The 23,561-nt window shown below is 42.0% G+C and overlaps 1 protein-coding gene and 1 long non-coding RNA gene across 7 annotated transcripts in view; one reads left to right on the forward strand and one right to left on the reverse strand.

Annotated features, from left to right (window-relative positions):
• The window catches only part of CCNY (cyclin Y), a 128,785-nt gene extending 125,699 nt beyond the window's left edge, over positions 1 to 3,086 (forward strand). Inside the window, exon 10 of the mRNA XM_032624131.1 lies at positions 417 to 3,086. Coding sequence (XP_032480022.1) covers positions 417 to 533 — 117 coding nt within the window. The 3' untranslated portion in view covers positions 534 to 3,086. The remainder of the gene's footprint in view (positions 1 to 416) is intronic.
• The window catches only part of LOC116749603, a 42,852-nt gene continuing 20,808 nt past the window's right edge, over positions 1,518 to 23,561 (reverse strand). For 2 of the 6 annotated variants that reach the window (XR_004348652.1, XR_004348653.1), the window contains exon 3: positions 1,518 to 9,151. This is a non-coding gene — a long non-coding RNA (uncharacterized LOC116749603). The remainder of the gene's footprint in view (positions 9,152 to 23,561) is intronic. The other 4 variants (XR_004348656.1, XR_004348654.1, XR_004348655.1 and 1 more) reach the window with 4 other exon arrangements.

The following is a 23,561-nucleotide window of genomic DNA, read 5'->3' on the forward strand; positions in this document are numbered from 1 at the left end:
AGCATGCACTTTTATAAGGAAAAAGTTACCAGATGACCCTACCGATTGGGAATCCGAAAAAGTTTGATTCTGCCTTTTTATTTTTCATTTTTTCAAAGTATTTTCTCCACAGCCCAGTTAGAGCCGGGGCCAGCCCCTGTGGTCTTGGCCTGGGTTCAGGGCCATCACTGATAAGCTGTGTGACTCTTGTGTCTTACACTTGTGTGTAGCTCAGCTTTGCACGTGCACCCAGCTCTTCCCATCCGACTTTGACGGCTGAAAGTGTGGGGACAAGGAGGCTCACGGGTTAGAGCCCTCCTTCAGAGGAGGTGCAGAGGCCCTCTGCACCTTCATCCCGAGTGTCCTTGGTGCCGAGGGCCGGCCAGGGCGAGGGCGCTGGCTCCCGGCTGACCTGATTACCTCCCCTCTGCCCCCAGGCCATCTCCCGCCTCTGCGAGGATAAGTACAAGGACCTGCGAAGACCCACGAGGAAGCGGTCAGCGAGTGCTGACAATCTGACTCTGCCCAGGTGGTCCCCGGCCATCATCTCCTAACCGTGGGCGTCCCCGCTGGAGGCCGTGCCATCCCTCAGTTTCTCCTTTAGTTCGAGAAAAGACAGTCTTGGGGTGGTTTGGTTTTGTTTCTCCTTTCCTTTTTTTAAAATTCATAGCTCCGCCAGGCTGCCTTGATGAGCGCCTCCGCGCCACGCGCACGCGCAGCAGGGCTCCGAGGACGCGAAGTCGGTACCGTGGGATCCAGTCCAGCCTTCCCCAGCCCCGTAACAGCGCTTCCTTCGTGGAGGAAAGACTCTAACCCTGGAGGACGAAGGGAAGGGAAAGGAAGTCGGCTAGAGGCACGGAAAGCGGCTTGGCCATTTCCTAAGACCCCCACCGTCGGTCAGTAGCCGGAACCGACAGGAAAGCCCGGCGTAGGTGACGAAGTTGGATGTGCATTCAAGTCGCACGCCGCGTTCACCGCCCCACCTGGATCAGTATGTCCCGTAAGACTTCTTGCATTCCTTCTTGCTGCTTCTCGGGGGTTTGGGGGGAGGGGATTTTTGTTTGTTTTATTCTGTTTTGGTTTTGGTCCCACAGAGCAGAGAATATAGTTTGTACCCACCATGGCACAGACATTCAAATAAATAGTACTGGCTGTTTCTCTCTGCACAACTCCTGCGAGCTGTCTTCTGAGCTTTCTTCCTCTCCAGGGGGAGCGCTTGTCACGTTTCTGTGCACCTTTATTTTAGCCGGTTTTCTCCACAGTGGCAGAATCAACTTGACTGTAGTGCTGAACCAAACGTAGCCCTTCCCCCTGACTCCTCCCCCCGGGAACATTCTAGATCACATGGGTGCTTGTGCCTTCTGGTCCTGCGGTGGTTTCTCTCTGCCCTGACGTCCTGGTGGAGGCTGCTCCCCCGCGGCCCGCGTGGGAGCCCTTCCTCCCCCTGCCCACCCCCTCCTCTACTTCCACGTCCATTGTGCAAGCAATATTCCTCTCAATTTTTATATGTTTACTTTAAATCAAAGTTAGTCTATTTGTATAAAATTTTTTAAAAATCTAAAATTTAAAAAAACGGGGGTGGGGGTGGGTATTCCCGTGGAAGATCATTGAAGGGCAAAATGTTCCTATTTACTGAGGTATTTTTCACAGAATGATTGAATAAAAAACTCAACTTGCATTTTCATTGTGGGTGCTTAGTGAAGTTATACAAAATTAAACTGTGAAGGTTTATGCGTCATTAATTATGACCGTCTATTTTCGTTTCTGACTGTCCCTCATTTCCTTATGGGCTGGATAAAAATCTGTTACATCAAGTAAAATTAAAGGGTTAACGATAGAATACCACATCAGTCTTAAGAATCTGGGTCAGTGAAGCATACAATGCTTTGGGGTTTGTGCATTTTCTTGGGTCACAAATGACAGAGGTTTCTAAGTTTTTCCTTCATCAGGTCTTTGAGGCAAATGGCAGCCAGAAATCTGTGTTTCACCTTCCTCCTGTGTGAGCTTGGAAAACTCTGGAATCTTAGGTTATGAGTCTGTGCCCTAAACTCATCCACCTGCTCCCCAGACATGCCTGCTCCAGATGAGACATGCTTTGCTTAATGGGGGGGACTCGGAAACACCCAGCATCCCAAGAACACCAAGCCAAGTACTAGTCAGGTTCTGTGAAATTTGTATCATGTGTAAATGGAACTCTTTGGGCCAGAAATACTGTCAAATTCTTTCTGGCTTAAACTTTCAAAAGCAAACAAGCAGAATATGAAAAGTTAATTATCTTTCCATTATAATTGTGTTGATACACTCTGTATGGGTTCCAGAATCAGCTTCTCTCGTCAAGTAAGAGTTGGATTTAGAATTTGAAATAGAGACCTAAACATATGGAAAATATCATTTTATATTCCCTAATCTATATAGCTTAAAAAGGGACATATTTTCTTAACTGAATACGAATACCTCTCAAATTAGTTCCTCCCATGTAAAGTATCGTATTTTACCCAACATCCATTTCAGGAAAGAGGTTCTGCTGCCTTTAAAGCAGACATCTTATTTTTATCCCTTTTATTTGAATGAGAGAGATTTGAAAATTGAATTATGTAAATATTTCAATGCATCTGCTATTATTTTATGGAGTTTATTAAACTACTTAAAAAATTGTATAGTCTATTTATTGTATGTATGTACATACAGTCTGATAAAGTGGGTTCCGTAAAACCTGACTCAGTCTTGTTTAGACTATTGAATATTGTTTTAGCCCTGTGCACTGGACTCTACCTCTGTATAGGAAAATTTTCCATATAAATGAGCATTGATCTGTATTAATTGGTTATGTTTCTTACACTAAGGATTTTTAAAACTCTGCTGTAAGTGTAGATTTCAGTTTTACTTTTGCAGTGTGAATCACTTGACACGAAGGTAGATACTTTAGGTTTGTTTTATTTTTCTACATGATGATGGAGACTTACATTTTGTTCTCTGGTTTGTTCTAAGTTTGCCAAAAAAAACACCCGACAACAACCAGTACAGTACCTATTGATAAATCATCGTGATGTAATTTGTTTGCAAGGTGATTCATGCCCTACAATTAAAGCTGTATTGCTATTTAGGAACACATTGTCTTAGTGTAGTTTTTGAATGGACAGTTTTCATCATTCATGAAGGATGAAGAAAACCACACAATTTACTGACTTTAAGTTTAGATTTGACTTAACAAATGAAAGTATCCCAATGAATTTTTCCTTTTTGGCTTTTTTTTTTTTTTTTTTTTAAACTGGGAGAAGAGAAAGAAGTCAGGGATTTAAAACCAAATTGGAGGGCAAGGTGGGAGGTCCTACCAAGATTCCCGACGTGCCCTGTGCCTTATGCGCTGCCTGAGGCCATCGTCTGGCTCCTCTCCCGGGCTGGCTGGCTTCCCGAGCCTCTCCTCTTGGCCTTTGGCAAGACCATCTCCATCTTGGGCTTTCCCTTGGGTCTGGGGGTTTTGATCCTCAGCTGAGCTGCAGAGCAGAATTTTGGGAGTGAGCGATTCTGATCCTTTCAGGCTGCTTTTGGTAACCTCTCATCTGGGGCTGTATTTTACAGCTTTGAATTTTTTAAATAATAAAATATAATTCCTAGTTCATTGTAGGTACTTATTGTTAGATAAATGGATACAGAGAACAAATAGTGCCTACCTTCCTGCTGCATTTTTTGAATATGACACTGAGATAAAATTGAACAGGTTTTGTGGATGCTGAGTGAACCAGTCCTTTTCAAGAGCAGTGGAGAAGTGTTGTTACGTGTTCTGTAGGTGCTGAGTGATCCTCAGAAGGACTGGGGCCTCCTGGAGGCCTAGCAGAGCTCGCCACTTGTGTAGCAATGCCCTGTTTCATCTGTGATCCCTTCAGCCCCCTTGGCTTCAGTGGAGTCAGCGTCTCAAGACTCCCGTTGGATGGATCATGGAGACATGGACTGTCTCCTGAAAGGCCAACCAGGGAGCCCCTAACCTTGTTGAAAAAGAGAAGGAAGTAGGGAACACACCCTCGAGTGAAATGGGAAAAGGACACTGAAGGACTAATTTGGGATTCGTATTTTAAGCTCTGTGGGTTGCAAGGAAGGCCCCTGCACACACGTGCATTCAGGTCATGACAGGCAGCCCCCGAACACCGAGCCTTCCCAGCACTTCTGCACCGAAAACAGATCATCCCGCAGGTGCCAGCAGACCCCGTCAGGGGAAGGGAGGCGTGCAGGGGCTCGCAGTCACCAGGACTGCTGGACTCGGACCGGCCCAGGGCAGGGGCTTCCTTCCACTTCTTCCTGGTAGGTTTTCTTACTAAGTTTGCATGTCTGGAGCTGCTCAAGGTCAACAGTGTCACTTTCCATTAGAAGCGTTCATCTCTGACTTCAAAGGGTCACAGGAGGCCTCTGTGTGTCTGCATCGCTGTGAGTGTGGGCTGTAGGTCAATGCCCGGGAGGTCCTGGTACCCACGTTGTCCATCGTAGGTCTTGTAGGAAGCACCCTGGAGGAACCTGTGTCCTTTAGGGACTCGGTCTGGGTAGGGAGCGTTATTCCTTAAAGAACTTTGTTTCAATAGAATGCAGGATAAAAGTACGGCATTCCAAAGTAACTGCCATTTTGAACAAAAATATTAAATGTAACTAGAACTTAGGCATAACATTTATAGTAACAAATATTGGTATTGATTTGTATTGTAATGGAACCTTGGGTTTCAGTCTCAGACCAAAGTTAACTTGCTTTGCCACCTTGGACAAGTTACTTCACCTCTCTGGATCACTCAGTGAATTTGACTGGCAGAGATACACTTGCTCACGTTTTCACCACCTGTCTTACTGTTTCTAAACACACCCTGCTCAGCCATTCTTGCATCACGATTGGTGGATGCTGCTCTGCGTGGATGTAGGAAGGCTGGACCCACTGAAAGACAAGTCCGAGCTTATCTGTGAGTTTCCCCGGGGAAATCGGTTGTCTCTTCCAGGGCGCCCTCCCAAAGAAGGGTGGCCATCGGCAGATACAGCTGTTCTTAGGAGGAGGATGTGGGTATCCAGAATTCAGCCACTGTCTGTCCCTCCTGGGTCTGCCCTAATGCACCTCAATCTGTAGCTTGTCCAGTTGGGTTTTACTGTACCTTGTGGTTCTTGTCCATGTTGATGGACAATGAAAATCTTGCAACAGTGAAGTTGGGCGTTGGAATCCTCCCCTGACAAATGTCTTGAGAAGACATCTTTGTGTTAGCCCCCAGGTGATGCTTATCCTTCTTAGACCTGCAGACCCAAAGCTCTGGGGGCCACCCTGGAGGAGAAGGCCTTCACTCCCACCCTGTGGCACTTCCGTGGAACTTGGCCACTTGCAGGCTTCCCAGATCTGCCTCTGCTCACCAGCTCCTGGATCTTCTGCAAAGGACTTGCATTTGGGGGGACCAAAGGAGTTGGGGGTCCACTCCAAAGAGAAGAGCCGCATTTGGGGGCAGCATAAGGTAAAGCAGTGACTGTGCAGGGTCAGGACGCACGAGTATGAGGCCTCGCCAGGGCACACGGTCTGGCAAGTCTCAGAGCTTGGCTGGATTCCCAGAGCTTCATCTTTCTTTAAAGCAAAGAAATGTGTCACCCCCTGGGTCACCCTAAGATCCTTCCGCTCCTAATACTCAGTTATCCTACGAATCACTTAGTTATTCTGAGATTTCCAGGAGCACTGTTGGGACTCACAAGAGATGTACTCACCCCTGCAATATTACGAAAACAAACACAGAATTTGGGAAAGCCTACCGTGAAGCGTTCCAAGGTCTCACCGGGGAGGGAAAGACGAATCTGGTTGGTGCATTTTCTGCTTCCAGTCAGGACCGTGAGTGTGCAGGTGGCCCACTGTCACCGAGGCAAAGTGGACACAGAAGGCCTGGGGCACCATGGGGATGGGACCACCAGGGCGACGGGACCACGTACAAACGGGTTCGACCAAGGCAGGAGGCAAGGAGACTTCATGCAGATGTTCATCTGACGAGAGTCCCAGGCGGTAACTGATCACCCTCTTGTGTTTCTGGTTCTTTTTCTTCTTCATCATCATCTTGTATTTTCATTTTTATTATATTTGATGGTTATCTGCATCTCTTCTATCAGCTTTTATAGTCCTATACTGACTGATGGCTTTTCAGAAGGTCAACAGTGGATTTAAAAGTACATTAGTAAGGAAAGACAAGATAGGGGTAGGGGGAGTAAGAAGTACAAACTACTATGTATAAAATGAATAAGCTACAAGGATATATTGTATAGCACAGGGAATAGAGCCGATGTTTTATAATAACTATAAATGGCATATAACCTTTAAAAATTGTGAATCACTGAAACTTATATAATATTATAATTCAACTATACCTCAATAAAATATGGTAATAAACAATAATAAAAGCTTACAGAAAGTATTAAAAAAGTACATTGGTACAGTAGATTGGCCTATAGATAAAGTGACTTTTAAAGCTTATGTTATTAAATGTAATGGGGAATTTAATTGGTGAGATTTTAATGTCTTCAAATATTTATGGCTATTCTGCTTTTTCTTTTTTCAGAATTTCTCTCAGGCTTCCAAGATTTAAAAACAAAAAGGTTTTGTTAACACATAGTGAAAAATACATTTCTGTGATATCTTTGTAAGATTATTTCATGGTGCTCTAATCTGAGCCCTCTTTGGAAGAAACATGTGGATTTAAATTACGGAAGAGTTCCCTGATTATTGATTTCTGAAGGATTGAAAAAGTTAATGGTACAAGGGAGAAAATGGTACACTAAAACTCTTAAGGCATCCCCAAAGAGCTCTTGTTCATTAAGCCTTAGTGAATTCTTCAACATGCAGCCCCTCTTTTCCCGACTTTGTTTATTCAGCAAAGCCAAGAATGTGACCCCCCCCAAATTTTTTACACAAAATTAAAATGCTATATACTCATCAGAATAGTCAGAATCTTATTTTCCTTCTTAACTTACAAGTAGTGATCATGCAGTGAAGTAGATGTTCCATGTTGCTGCTAATTTTAGTTTGTCAGCATTTTCTGGAAGCAACCAAGAGTCATATGTATTTAGACAGCTATGATTTCTGCCAATCCAGCTGGCTTCAGGAACTGCGGGGCGGGGGGCGGTTCATTCTTACTTTATGCCGAAATCTGTTTGGGATGATGGCTGTTACCATTGGTCTTTTGACCTCTGATTTGCATTTATTTGAAAAATTTGAGTTGATCGTCCTTAATAAATAATCCCATTCCTATGTATCTTACTTGGATAGCCCATGAAAACAAAAATCAGAGTTTAATTCACTGAGTAAAGCATTAGCCTTATTTTATAAGTGCTAAAGAGCAAGCATAATTTATTGCACAAATAAAACGAATAGTATGTGATTTTTTTCCTTAAATTCCTGCAGACACATGGATTTGGAATTCCTTTTCTAATTTGTGATTTCTCTTCCCAGGAACACACTGGCTTACCACGCCTCACAGCACAAAGTGATACATTTCATGTCCTTAGGCTAAAATATTCTAGTAGATCCATTTTCAGAACTTAATCCCAGTCTTGAAATATTTAAATTCTTTTTTATATTTATTCCCCGGCATGAGCCTGACACCTTGCATACATCGTTAATCCTTTGGGTGAAAGAGGATCAACCCAACAGAAACATTCCTCTTTACATTATCTCCTTGTGGAATAAGGAAGGAGCAGAAAGGGATGTAAGAACTTGCTCATCTAGAATCAGAAAATCTCAGTGTTGGAATCATCATCCACATTCATTTTCAGATGAGGAAATTTGGTTCAGGATGTGAAGTGAAGGTGAAATGAACATGAAGGTCAAGTCTGGCTTTGGCTGTGGTAGCTAACAAATAATTGGTCCTGATGGGAACCATGTTGATTTTTCACCTTGAGTACCTTGAGGATTAAAACCTCATTGCAAACCAATAATTACGTAAGTGTTGATATTCAAAAGTCACACGTTCATAACTCCGTTCCATTTGAATCCTTCATTTAAGATGAACACAACTGACGGAAGTTATGGGTCCCATGTTGAACTGAGTTGCTGACTATGAAGCTAATAAGTCTAAAGCTTCCCTGACATCTACATTCCTGATTACATATTTGCAGCAGTGGACCTAAAAGATCAATGTTATATTTACAAACTCCAGTGGTGAAATACGTGGACAGATCCTGCATACAGTTGGACATAATTTAAAATGTATGCCTCGTCCTTGGAGCTGTTCCTTTTATGCCACTCTTTACAGTCAGTAATGACTCAGGGAGCCCTCCATGTGCACACAGTGCTGTGCTGATAAAAGAAGGGAAAGACACTGTCCCTGCCCTTCTGGAGCTTACAGTTGAAGTACAAAGATGAAGTGTTATTTTCTCATAAATGAGGGGCCAATAGGAAATTAGAATAAAGACAGAATCTATGGATAAGGATCATATACTTATAGCTTAGTGAAAATATGCTAATGGACTGCAGAAGTCAGGAAAGGCTTCCTAGCAGATGTGGGACTGTGGCGGAGCCCTGGAATCTTTGTAGGATACAAACTGGAAGAAAAAAGGGATTCTAAGCAAAGATAACAAGTGTGGCATGGTGAGGCTGAGGACCAGTGTGAAAGGATAAAAATATGTGCAGTACATCCAAGGGATACTGAGTAAGCAGGGCTGGGTTTGTTGGACCTGGAAACTTGGGCTTCTGCCAGGAGAGATCGGATCTGTGTGCTCACATTTTCATTCCTCCAACAAGGCAGCTGCTGGAGATAACTGCCTGGCCTCAGATGAGTTCTGCTATGGATTAGCTCTGTGACCCCAAGCAAATCACTTAACCTTTCTGAACCTCCATTCTCATCTGTAAAGTGAGGACCAAAATAGCACTTACCTCCTAGGACGATAATGAAGATTCAGATGAGAAGAGAACCCGTGCCTGGAACACAGTGAATGTTCAGTATGTGTTCGATATATTTTGATTCTGGCCTGCTGCCTGTAAGGACCAGGCTTCCTAGGCAAGCCCTTCATCCTACTTCGCTCACCTAGAGAAGATCATCCTGAATGCAGAGAGGACGTGGCAGCAGCATCTTCCTGTAGAAAGCCATTCTCTGAGTCATCCCCGAGGACCGCAGGCTGGGGACTGAGGCAGCCTTCGCTTGTGCAGAGTCAAGAGACCCAGAAGGGCTGGGCAGGGTAGCTGAGGAGGAAGGAAGCACAAGAGGAAGTAAGTTAACCTCAGTGGGGATGAATCATCCAGTAGCTATTTGAACCCGTTTCCCCAGGGACCATCCTTGCCTCAGACAGAAACCCAGCAGAGTTAGAGCCAATGACATGGGCATCAGCTTTGGCTTCACTGGAATGGCTACCATGTTCACATCCCCAAGCCCTCCTAGCTGCCACTTATACATGGAGAATGAACCCTTGGCCACACACCACAAAAAGGAAGAGTGACTTGGTCTCCCCAGGCCATTAAAGAGTTTCCAGTGCCTCAAAACGCAACTAGTAAACAAGCACTAAAATATCTGCATTGAAGGTCACCTCTGCCTGGGAGCTGCTGCCAACAGTCCTGGCCTCATAGCACGTGCACAGAAAAAACACAAACTACACTCGCGAGTGGGATTCTCTACTTGGAATCCTGTCCCACTTCTGGAAAAAGTGTTCTCGGTTACAGTGTCAGAACTGAGGCTTCTGGCTACGGAAAAGTAATTAAAAGCTTATTACAGTTGCCAGGGAAATGATGTTCAAGAGGAATTTTCTATGTTATTTTATTCTATCTCTTCTATTGTATTCTATTTGTGGCTGCACTGCACAGCATGCAGGATCTTAGTTCCCCAACCAGAGATCGAACCCGGGCCTCCTGCAGTGGAAGCTTGGAGTCTTAACCACTGGACCACCAGGGAAGTCCCAAACACCTTTTTTTTTCTAGAGGAATTTTAAGTTATTTAAACGCGGTAACTTTGTGAATTCCAAGCAAACTCAATTACACAAACTCAAAAAAGGAGCGATTCCAAGAGTTTCTTTCAATTCAGATTTTAGTCGGTTCAAAGGAAATCTTGCTGCTAAGGCTAATGCCTTCTCTTGATCTCCTTATATGTCTGCTTTAGGACAGTGGAGATCAAGAGCGTAAAGAAGAGGGATTTTCTTTAGTGTTCATTTTTATTTACATTGTTGCATAAGGTCTCTGTTCCCTCCATACTGTTGAGACATATTCTAGAGGGAGAGACCACCCCTTGCTGTGTGTCTCCACAGCTGGCTGGGCTCAGGCTGGTGTGCGTTCAGGAAAGAGCAGCCAAGAAGTAAAGAAAGCGTTTCCTTCTTGCTGTGTATGTGCTTGTTAAAAGCTGCAGAAACAAAACATCCCTTCACTTCACTTTTTTGAAAGGGTGGATGGAGTTTCCGGTAAAATATCTACCCAGAATGAACATCTCTAGTTAGGCATGGGTGGGAAATTAAGTTCTGGTATTGATTGATTCTCTCTGCTCCTGTCACAATAAGCTATAATAATTTATTATTATAACAGATGATTCAGTCTGGGAGTAAATCCACTGCGTGAAGGTCTCCAATTCACTGACACCATTAATCTGATAATTAGAGCAGTGATCACTGAGGGAATCCAGGGATGGAGGAATGGGCCAGGCCTGGCTTAATTCTTTTGTCTTATCCTCACCCTGACTGAGGAAGATATTCCAAAATGCCACAGGCCCCTTCCATTCTTCCTGGCTAATGACAAAATTGCCTATTCCTCAATAATACATTGTTCCTTCTCTTGATAAATTCTGAATGCCTTTTCCTCATCTGTAAAATTGGGTTAGTGATGCTTATTGCAGGGGAATGAAAGGATTCAATGAGAAAATATCTGTAAGGCCCATGGCAATAGGCCAACTCTGTGCTGTGATTGCCCTTCCTGCCTGTGGTATTAGAATCACCTCCTGATGGAATTGCTGCGGGCAAGTCAACCAGATCCACACATTCGTTGTAAATGTGATTGTTTGCTGCCCTGGGTAGCTCTTCATATAAACCAAAGGGGGTCTGATTTGGGGTTTCTTTGTTTAAACAAACCATCCATTGGGGTGCCCCTCCCTCCCCCCGGCCTGAGTGAGTCAGAGCCCCCGAATCAGCGGCTCCTTTAACCCCGTCCTGTCTGAGCGAAGAACAGACGCCCTCCGGCGACCTACACGCAGAGGCAGGGCCAAATCCAAAGCTGAGCCCTGGGAGCTGTGAGAACAAAGAAGTAAAAGGGAAATCTCTCCCAGCAGCCTCAGAGGCAGTGGATTAAAGCTCCACAATCAACTTGATGTACCCTGCAGCTGTGGAATACACGAATAGACAACGAATCATCCTAAATTGAGGAGGTGGACTTTGAGAGCAAGATTTATGATTTTTTCCCCCTTTTCCTCTTTTTCTGTGTGGATGAAAGGCTCTTGGTGCTGCAGCCAGGAGTCAGTGCTGTGCCTCTGAGGTGGGAGAGCCAACTTCAGGACACTGGTCCACAAGAGACCTCCCAGCTCCACATAATACCAAATGGCGAAAATCTCCCAGAGATCTCCATCTCAACACCAGCACCCAGCTTCACTCAACGACCAGCAAGCTACAGTGCTGGACACCCTATGCCAAACAACTAGCAAGACAGGAACACAACCCCAACCATTAGCAGAGAGGCTGCCTAAAATCAAAAGTCCACAGACACCCCAAAACACACCACCAAACGTGGACCTGCCCACCAGAAAGACAAGATCCAGCCTCATCCACCAGAACACAGGCACTAGTCCCCTCCACCAGGAAGCCTACACAACCCACTGAACCAACCTTAGCCACTGGGGGACAGACACCAAAAACAATGGGAACTACGAACCTGCAGCCTGCAAAAAGGAGACCCCAAACACAGTAAGATAAGCAAAATGAGAAGACAGAAAAACACACAGCAGATGAAGGAGCAAGATAAAAACCCACCAATCCTAACAAATGAAGAGGAAATAGGCAGTCTACCTGAAAAAGAATTCAGAATAATGATAGTAAAGATGATCCAAAATCTTGGAAATAGAGTGGACAAAATGCAAGAAACATTTAACAAGGACCTAGAAGAACAAAAGATGAAACAAACAACGATGAACAACACAATAAATGAAATTAAAAATACTCTAGATGGGATCAATAGCAGAATAACTGAGGCAGAAGAACGGATAAGTGACCTGGAAGATAAAATAGTGGAAATAACTACTGCAGAGCAGAATAAAGAAAAAAGAATGAAAAGAACTGAGGACAGTCTCAGAGACCTCTGGGACAACATTAAACGCACCAACATTCGAATTATAGGGGTTCCAGAAGAAGAAGAGAGAAAGAAAGGGACTGAGAAAATATTTGAAGAGATTATAGTTGAAAACTTCCCTAATATGGGAAAGGAAACAGTTAATCAAGTCCAGGAAGCACAGAGAGTCCCATACAGGATAAATCCAAGGAGAAATATGCCAAGACACATATTAATCAAACTGTCAAAAATTAAATACAAAGAAAACATATTAAAAGCAGCAAGGGAAAATCAACAAATAACACACAAAGGAATCCCCATAAAGTTAAGAGCTGATCGTTCAGCAGAAACTCTGCAAGGCGGAAGGGACTGGCAGGACATATTTAAAGTGATGAAGGAGAAGAACCTGCAACCAAGATTACTCTACCCAGCAAGGATCTCATTCAGATTTGACGGAGAAATTAAAACCTTTATGGACAAGCAAAAGCTGAGAGAGTTCAGCACCACCAAACCAGCTCTACAACAACTGCTAAAGGAACTTCTCTAGGCAAGAAACACAAGAGAAGGAAAAGACCTACAATAACGAACCCAAAACAACTAAGAAAATGGGAATAGCAACATACATATCGATAATTACCTTAAATGTAAATGGATTAAATGCTCCCACCGAAAGACACGGATTGGCTGAATGGATACAAAAACAAGACCCATATATTTGCTGTCTACAAGAGACCCACTTCAGACCTAGAGACACATACAGACTGAAAGTAAAGGGATGGAAAAAGATATTTCATGCAAATGGAAACCAAAAGAAAGCTGGAGTAGCAATTCTCATATCAGACAAAATAGACTTTAAAATAAAGACTATTAGAAGAGACAAAGAAGGACACTACATAATGATCAAGGGATCGATCCAAGAAGAAGATATAACAATTGTAAATATTTATGCACCCAACATAGGAGCACCTCAATACATAAGGCAAATACTAACAGCCATAAAAAGGGAAATCGACAGTAACACATTCATAGTAGGGGACTTTAACACCCCACATTCACCAATGAACAGATCATCCAAAAAGAAAATAAAGAAACACAAGCTTTAAATGATACATTAAACAAGATGGACTTAATTGATATTTATAGGACATTCCATCCAAAAACAACAGAATACACATTTTTCTCAAGTGTTCATGGAACATTCTCCAGGATAGATCATATCTTGGGTAACAAGTCAAGCCTTGGTAAATTAAAGAAAATTGAAATTGTTCCAAGTATCTTTTCCGACCACGCTATGAGACTAGATATCAATTACAGGAAAAGATCTGTAAAAAATACAAACACATGGAGGCTAAACAATACAATACTTAATAAGGAAGTGATCACTGAAGAAATCAAAGAGGAAATCAAAAAATTCCTAGAAACAAATGACAATGGAGACACGACAACCCAAAATCTATGGGATGCAGCAAAAGCAGTTCTAAGAGGGAAGTTTATAGCAATACAATCCTACCTTAAGAAACAGGAAACATCTCGAATAAACAACCCAACCTTGCACCTAAAGCAATTAGAGAAAGAAGAACAAAAAACCCCAAAGTTAGCAGAAGGAAAGAAATCATAAAGAACAGATCAGAAATAAATGAAAAAGAAATGAAGGTAACGATAGCAAAGATCAATAAAACTAAAAGCTGGTTCTTTGAGAAGATAAACAAAATTGATAAACCATTAGCCAGACTCATCAAGAAAAAAAGGGAGAAGACTCAAATCAATAGAATTAGAAATGAAAAAGGGGAAGTAACAACTGACACTGCAGAAATACAAAAGATCATGAGAGATTACTACAAGCAACTCTATGCCAATAAAATGGACAACCTGGAAGAAATGGACAAATTCTTAGAAATGCACAACCTGCCAAGACTGAATCAGGAAGAAATAGAAAATATGAACAGACCAATCACAACTGAAATTGAAACTGTGATTTAAAATCTTCCAACATACAAAAGCCCAGGACCAGATGGCTTCACAGGCGACTTCTATCAAACATTTAGAGAAGAGCTAACACCTATCCTCAAACTCTTCCAAAATACAGCAGAGGGAGGAACACTCCCAAACTCATTCTACGAGCCCACCATCACCTTGATACCAAAACCAGGCAAGGATGTCACAAAGAAAGAAAACTACAGGCCAATATCACTGATGAACATAGATGCAAAAATCCTCAACAAAATACTAGCAAACAGAATCCAACAGCACATTAAAAGGATCATACACCATGATCAAGTGGGGTTTATTCCAGGAATGCAAGGATTCTTCAATATACGCAAAACAATCAATGTGATATACCACATTAACAAATTGAAGAAAATCCATATGATCATCCATGATAAAAACCCTGCAGAAAGTAGGCATAGAGGGAACTTTCCTCAACATAATAAAGGCCATATATGACAAACCCACAGCCAACATCGTCCTCAATGGTGAAAAACTGAAAGCATTTCCACTAAGATCAGGAACAAGACAAGGTTGCCCACTCTCACCACTCTTATTCAACATAGTTTTGGAAGTTTTAGCCACAGCAATCAGAGAAGAAAAGGAAATGAATCCAAATCGGAAAAGAAGAAGTAAAGCTGTCACTGTTTGCAGATGACATGATAGTATACATAGAGGACTCTAAAGATGCTACCAGAAAACTACTAGAACTAATCAATGAATTTGGTAAAGTAGCAGGATACAAAATTAATGCACAGAAATCGCTGGCATTCCTATACACTAATGATGAAAAATCTTAAAGTGAAATCAAGAAAACACTCCCATTTATCATTGCAACAAAAAGAATAAAATATTTAGGAATAAACCTACCTAAGAAGACAAAAGACCTGTATGCAGAAAATTATAAGACACTGATGAAAGAAATTAAAGAGGATACAAATAGATGGAGAGATATACCATGTTCTTGGATTGGAAGAATCAACATTGTGAAAATGACTCTACTACCCAAAGCAATCTACAGATTCAATGCAATCCCTATCAAACTACCACTGGTATTTTTCACAGAACTAGAACAAAAAATTTCACAATTTGTATGGAAACACAAAAGACCCTGAATAGCCAAAGCAATCTTGAGAAAGAAAAACGGAGCTGGAGGAATCAGGCTCCCTGACATCAGACTATACTACAAAGCTTCAGTAATGAAGACAGTATGGTACTGGCACAAAAACAGAAAGACATCAAAGGAACAGGACAGAAAGCCCAGAGACAAACCCACGCACATATGGTCACCTTATCTTTGATAAAGGAGGCAGGAATGTATAGTGGAGAAAGGACAGCCTCTTCAATAAGTGGTGCTGGGAAAACTGGACAGGTACATGTAAAAGTGTGAGATTAGATCACTCCCTAACACCATACACAAAAATAAGCTCAAAATGGATTAAAGACCTAAATGTAAGGCCAGAAACTATCAAACTCTTAGAGGAAAACATAGGCAGGACACTATGACATAAATCACAGCAAGATCCTTTTTGACCCACCTCCTAGAGAAATGGAAATAAAAACAAAAATAAACAAATGGGACCTAATGAAACTTCAGAGCTTTTGCACGGCAAAGGAAACCATAAACAAGACGAAAAGACAACCCTCAGAATGGGAGAAAATATTTGCAAATGAAGCAACTGACAAAGGATTAATCTCCAAAATTTATAAGCAGCTCATGCAGCTCAATAACAAAAAAACAAACAACCCAATCCAAAAATGGGCAGAAGACCTAAATAGACATTTCTCCAAAGAAGATATACAGACTGCCAACAAACACATGAAAGAATGCTCAACATCATTAATCATTAGAGAAATGCAAATCAAAACTACAACGAGATATCATCTCACACCAGTCAGAATGGCCATCCTCAAAAAATCTAGAAACAATAAATGCTGGAGAGGCTGTGGAGAAAAGGGAACCCTCTTGCACTGTTGGTGGGAGTGTAAATTGATACAGCCACTGTGGAGAACAGTATGGAGGTTCCTTAAAAAACTACAAATAGAACTACCACATGACCCAGCAGTCCCACTATTGGGCATATACCCTGAGAAAACCATAATTCAGAAAGAGTCATGTAGCAAAATGTTCACTGCAGCTCTATTTACAATAGCCCAGAGATGGAGACAACCTAAGTGTCCATCATCGGATAAATGGATAAAGAAGATGTGGCACATATATATAATGGAATATTACTCAGCCATAAAAAGAAACGAAATTGAGCTATTTGTAATGAGGTGGATAGACCTAGAGTCTGTCATACAGAGTGAAGTAAGTCAGAAAGAGAAAGACAAATACCGTATGCTAACACACATATATGGAATTTACAAAAAAATGTCATGAAGAACCTAGGGGTAAGACAGGAATCAAGACACAGACCTACTAGAGAATGGACTTGAGGATATGGGGAGGGGGAAGGGTAAGCTGTGACAAAGTGAGAGAGAGGCATGGACATATATACACTACCAAACGTAAGGTAGATGGCTAGTGGGAAGAAGCCGCATAGCACAGGGATATCAGCTCAGTGGTTTGTGACCACCTAGAGGGCTGGGATAGGGAGGGTGGGAGGGAGGGAGATGCAAGAGGGAAGAGATATGGGAACATATGTATATGTATAACTGATTCACTTTGTTATAAAGCAGAAGCTAACACACCATTGTAAAGCAATTCTGTTCCAATACAGATGTAAAAAAAAAAACATCCACTGGGACCATGCACTTCTGCAGAAAGAGCCAGGGGTGGCTGGAGCACATGGGAGCAGGTTTTATTCCAGTAACCTCATTTATTTTTTAATAACCAGGACATTTTTATTAAGAGTCAATTTAGATGATAGTTGTGAAAACCCTTGAACAGTATCAAACAGTATAGAAAACAAAAATAATATTATACAAATAGGATCCCAGATGTCCAAACCAGAAGAAAACATTTGTTTAACCCTACACCGTAAACGTGAAAGAAAAGATTCAGACAGGCTTTCCCAAGATTACATAAGTAGCCAAATACAACGTTTATCTGTTCTATGTAAATCTACCTCTCCAAGGTTGATTGTAAGATATCTCCCTCTACATACAGGCTGTATTAACATCTGACACTGCCACAATAAACTATACCAAGTTAATGAAGCAAGATAGCCATTATATTTATAAAGAGCTCAAAATAACAGTTAAAAGCAGGTTTAAAATGAACCTGACATCTTATCTTCAGAGAAAGGATTCCGGTAAACTCGTTTGTAAGGACTTTATTGGATTCGATTTAGAGAGGGGCCCACCAGGGGCAGATTCGATAATCCCCTATTAGCCAGCGAGCAGCAGCCACCTGAGACAGAGGACCCCAGGCACACAGATGCCACCGCAGCTGCCTTTGCTGCGAAGCTGTGACACGTGAGCATGGAGAGCCTCGGCAAGAAGGAACAGAATCAAGGAGGCTGCGTCTGCCACATCCGACACCGCTTAGAGTCTCGTTCTGCTGTCATCAGCCTCAGGCAAGGACCGGCAGGAGCCACTCTCCCTGCCCCTCCCAGGACCCTCGTTAGGAGCCCACACAACAGTCCTGTCAGCTCAGAGTGACCCCAGGAGGGACCCTGTCCTGTCAAGTTCTGCCTGACTCTGAAACCACAGTTATCTCCTCTTCCCTGTGCCCAATCGGGGGATTCCTCCAAAAAAGAGGAAATGAAGGGAATGGAAAAGCAAAAGAAGAGAAGTTGATCTGGGGTTCAAATAAAAACCATTTTACAAATAGTGTGTGGTTGGCTAGCATCTGAGTACTTGAATGAATGTGAAATGTGCTGGGTCTTCTCCTAAAAGAGGAAAAAGACTTTTCAGACACAAGTTTTGTTGTTGTTGTTGTTTGTCTATATGTGTAATGGATCCCTGGATTAGTTGATGTATAAGCTAAACAGAGAAGAAATGACACAAGAATCTTTTATTTTTGGAATTGTTCTCCCTTAAACAATGAAAATCTAGTGTGTTTTCCCCTCCTTTTAAAAATTTACTTTTCAAACCTTTTTTCCCAAACCAGCTTTGCATGTTCCCCCCGTTTTACACTTAGACTTTTCAAATTGCAAAAATCATGCACCATAGGTACAGACTAAAGAAAATATCAATTCAAATGAACCACATGTGCTTAAAAGGGTTACAGGAACATCATATTAACAAACGGGATGCTTTCTAACAAAACATGTATCTCTGAGAGATTTTATTCCAAGTTTGTGGTGTTGGGAGGAATCCGAGCGATGGCATGAAAGACATCACCTCATCCAACTCCATTATCCCCAGATGAGGAAACCGGGGAGGGGCGGGGGAGACAAACAATGTCCCCAAGCCAATGGGTAGCACCATCTGAACTAGCATCTCCTGCTCCAACTTCAAAGGCCATTTCTTGCACGGTTGTCAGTGAGGTTTTAGTGTGGAAATTTATTAAATACTGAGTAAAATAACACAGATTTGCAAGAAAACTGATCGTGCCTCTGAGAAGCTTGGAGGGAAAGGAGAAAGGCCGGGGGAAGAGCAGGTGGTCAGTCTGTTTTTAGGCAAAGAACAGAAACAAGAGGCAGAACAGCCACAGGTGGGGTAAGGGTTGGTCTCCTCTGCAGAGGGAACCATGGAAGACCCCCTCAGGAAACTGCTCAGGACCTCGAGGTCTCAGATAGCCATGGCTGGGTGCACGCCCCATTCAGTCATCAGAGGATAGAGGGGGGGCTGCTTGTGCACCAGCCCATCTGTCACTCACCTTCCTTTGTCTTCTGGCAACACCTGCCCATCACCCCTACCCCCGTGTCCTACTTCCCAGGCCCCCATGACCATATCACATCCTGAAAGAAGTCAGTCCCATCCACTTCAAGATAGGTCTTGTGAGTGGGAGTTGAATTATCTTGGAAGACTTCTGCTCCTCATTTTTCAAAGTTTTACTCTCTTGCTGATGCCTCAAACTCCTTCAATTAGAAATAAAGCCTTTTGGAACCCCCCTACACTGCTGGTGGGAATGCAAATTGGCACAACCACTATGGAGGACGGTATGGGGGTTCCTCAAAAAATAAAAATAGAGTTACCATATAATTCTGCAATCCCACTCCTGGGCATATATCTGGAGAAAAACATAATTCGAAAAGATTTTGCACCCCAGTGTTCATAGCAGCACTATGAACAGCACTTTACAATCGCCAAGACATGGAAGCAACCTAAGTGTCCATTGACAGATGAATGGATAAAGAAGATTTGGTACATGTAAACAATGGAATACTACTCAGCCACAAAAAAGAATGAAATAATGCCATTTGCAGGAACATGGATGCAACTAGAGATTCTCTAAGTGAAGTAGGTCAGAAAGAGAAAGACAAATACCATACGATATCACTTATATGTGGAATCTAAAATATGACACAAATGAACTTATCTATGAAACAGAAGCAGACTCACAGACATAAAGAACAGACTTGTTGTTGCCAAGGAGGAGGTGGAATGAGGGAGGGATGGATTGGCAGTTTGGGATTAGCAGATGCAAACTATTATATATAGAATGGATAAACAAAGTCCTACTGTCTAGCACAGGGAACTATATCCAATATCCTGTGATAAACCATAATGGAAAAGAATATGAAAAAGAATGTATATATGTATAACTGAATCACTTTGCTGTACAGTAGAAATTAACACAACATTGCAAATCAACTATACTTCAATAAAATAAAGTTTTTTTATAAAAGGAAAAAAATAAAGCCTTTCTTTCAATGGGGGGGTTGGTGGGGGAGCTTAACTTGCTTTATTTATCATACTGGCTGGAGTTCATTTCATTGAAATGTTATAAAGCAATGACTGATGACTTTCTCTTTTCCTTTCTTTTTTCCACGAGCTAAAAACTAAATCCAGATCTAGAGGAAATGTAGTCAAGGGGCCTCCCTTACAGAGTTACACCTGAAGAGTTTCATCCACACCCAGACTTGATTTTAATGATGAGATGCTGGGCTTTGAGCTGATGCTCACATGGGATGAGACATGTGGTGGCCTTGGAAGGAGCCCGCTGTGAGGGTGAGGATGTTGTGAGGATGCTCAAGCAGCGCTATGGGGAACTCCACACGGTGAGGAACTGGGGCCTCCTTCCAACTCATCCAGCACATCTACAAAATCTAACCCACATCCAAACGCTTCTCAGCGCCTCCACTGGAAACACTGAGGCCCCCCCACACCAACAGCAACAATCACCTTCTATCTGGCCTCCCTACTTTCACACTCCATCTTACCCTTTTCTAGTAAATGCATTGAAGTCTGTAGGTTTTCTTCTGCATATTGCTTTCCACCTCTTCCATAGATACGAATCAATTTTCATTTCCGTTTATTTCTTAATTGTCTATAATTTTAGCGATGATTTTTCTTTTGCACATGAAATAATACAGATCTATATCGAAAGGGTTAGAAGAATATATAGTATTCTTAATTTTCATGTGATGAATTGTTTTTGGCTATCCCCTTGTTACTTTCTAGTTGTAATGAACCACAGTTGCAAATGGAGCCTGTATAATAGAATTTAGTGACATTTACTGTCTAGCCAGGTATATGAGCAACTACATAAATATTAATGGTCACCTGTATATGGATACAAATTTCTGTGTGTGTGCATATGTATATATGTATACACACACACATATATATGCACATACACATTAAATGTAGATATAAAATTACCATTTTATATACATGTACAAAATTTTCAAGGTTTATATCTGTATGTTATGTATGATACATACATGTATATATAATCTAATTGTGAAGCTGCTATTTAACTCCTCGATGTTAATTGGAATATAACTGCAATAGCAGGGGTTTTTGCTTATTATTTTCCTTGCTCTAATCGTGAGCATAAAGAGTTCCTGGAACATGATAGACATCTAATAAATATTTACTGAATGAATGCTAAATATCCATGTCCATTTTTGAGAGAGAGAGATTAAAACGTCCCATTAGGATTGTGGCTCTGTCAAAAACTGTTGAACAGACCAAATGTTTGTGGGAGAAAGGAGCTGACAACATTGTTTCAAAAAACTAAACTCCTGATTGACTCAACAAAGATTTACTGTATATCTCTGGTTTGCCAGGGACAGAGAATTTAAAGATGAATAAGACTTCATGCCAGAGCTGCTGTTTTGCATATTTCCAGGGGCACCATGCACATCATGGGCTATCGCCCCCTAGAGGTGAGCCCTGCACCCCTGCACAGGTACGGGTCCTGACTATGCCCGTCCTCAAAGGGTCTTGAAAGATCTATTAGGTGGCTCAGAGGTTTGTACTTTGAGGTCTAATAAGTCCATATATCATTATACTCAAGGCCTCTATTCTTTTGCCCTCTGTCCTGCCCACCACCTACACACACACACCCCTCTCTCCCCATCTCTCTCATTGGAACCATGGTTGACCTTTAATGTGTTGGCACGTTCATTCTGGCAGCAACAGTTTCTCTTTTCAGGGACTATTTAGCTCTGGCCTTTTGACAATAGTCCCAAATCTTACTTAGGGTTATCTGACACAGGTCAAGGGAAGTCAATCTCTTACTTTGTTTCTGGTCACTGATACCTGAACTTCTACAGCTCTTGGTAGACCAGACCTCAGAAGAGCCTCCAATCAGTAATTCACTAGCTGGAAAACACCTCAATCGTTGCTCCTTGACCTTGCTCAAAAACCAGTGCCACAAAATGAGATCATTTCCCTAAGGAAATTTCCAAAGTGAATGATTTCTCAAGAATTACAAAAGAACATGACTTTGCTTGGCAGACAGAATGAAGTGATGCCAATGAGTGACATGGAATTTTCTAGAAGAAAGTAGAAGAGAAAATAGTTACCAAAGGTTTGCCAGACATTCTGTAAGCATTCTGATGTCTTGACCAGTTTATTATATTCTGGAACATTTCTCTATTCCTAATTGAATCTAGAACCTAGGCAAAGCACTCTTTCTTATCCAAGCAGATACCCTAATATTTCCCTCAGTCAATACTGCCAATGTTCATCTCCAGCCAACACTGTTCTCTTCCTTACCCACCTCCACACTTCCGATATGCCCTATAGTCTTAAAAGTCTTAAGGAAAACAACAATGCCGTACCACTACACACCTATTAGAATGGCCAAAATCCAGAACACTGACAACACCAAATGCTGGTGAGGATATGGGGCATCAGGAACTCTCATTTGTTGCCAGTGGTACCATTTGTTGCAAAATGGTACTGCCACTTTGGAAGACAGTTTGGTAGTTTCTTACAAAGTTAAACATAGTCTGACCATAGGATCCAGCCATTGTACCCCTAGGTATTTACCCAAATTAGTTCAAATTTCTACCCATATGAAAATCTGCACATGGATGTTTACAGCAGCCTTATTCATAATTGCCAAAACTTGGAAGCAACCAAGATGTCCTTCAGTAGGTGAATGGATAAACTGTGGTACATCCAGAAAGTGGAATATTATTCAGCACTAAAAAGAAACGAGCTATCAAGACGTGAAAAAACATGGAGGAAACTTAAACGCATATTACTAAGTAAAAGAAGCCAATCTGAAAAAGTTGCGATACTGTATGATTTCAACCATGTGACATTCTGGCAAAGGCAAAACTATGGAGACAATAAAAAGACCAGTTGTTGACTGGGGTTCGGGGGAGGGACGGATGAACAGGTGGAGCACAGAGGATTTTTAGGGCAGTGAAACTATTCTGTATGACACTATAATTGTGGATACATGTCATTATACATTTGTCCAAACCTGTAGAATATACAACACCAAGAATGAACCCTCATGTTAACTATGGACTTTGGACAATTATGATGTGTCAGTGTAGCTTCTTCAATGATAACGAATGGACCACTCTGGTTGGAGGTGTTGATAAGAGGAGGGCAGCTATGCCTGAGTGGCAGCAGGGTGCATATGGGAAATCTCTGTGCCTTTTGCTCAATTTTGCTGTGACTCTAAAACTGCTCTAAAAAATAAAGTCTGTTTTTTAATCTAAGGAAAATGGATTCCAGAAAATTAGTAGTGATGTTTTGCAAACATAAAAACTGCTTCTTGCACTGAGAAACAATTCCCATCACTGCCCTTAGACCTCTATTGAATGATACTTTTGTTGCTTTCCCAGTGCTGAAGAACCAGGGCAGGGACCCTCTCCCACTCCACACAGAGTTATACTGTAAGCTCTCTGAAGCCAGTAACTGTCCTATTTAACTTTGTCTCCCAAACACACAGCTTAGTCAATGGCACACAGTTGTCAACAAATGTTAACTGAATGGCTGGATGGCTGAATCAATCCAAAATGAAGTCCTTAGTGAAAAAAATATGCTTGACATTTGCTTATTCAAATGCCGG

The sequence above is a fragment of the Phocoena sinus genome, chromosome 2 (assembly GCF_008692025.1).
Source record: "Phocoena sinus isolate mPhoSin1 chromosome 2, mPhoSin1.pri, whole genome shotgun sequence".
Taxonomy (NCBI): Eukaryota; Metazoa; Chordata; class Mammalia; order Artiodactyla; family Phocoenidae; genus Phocoena; species Phocoena sinus.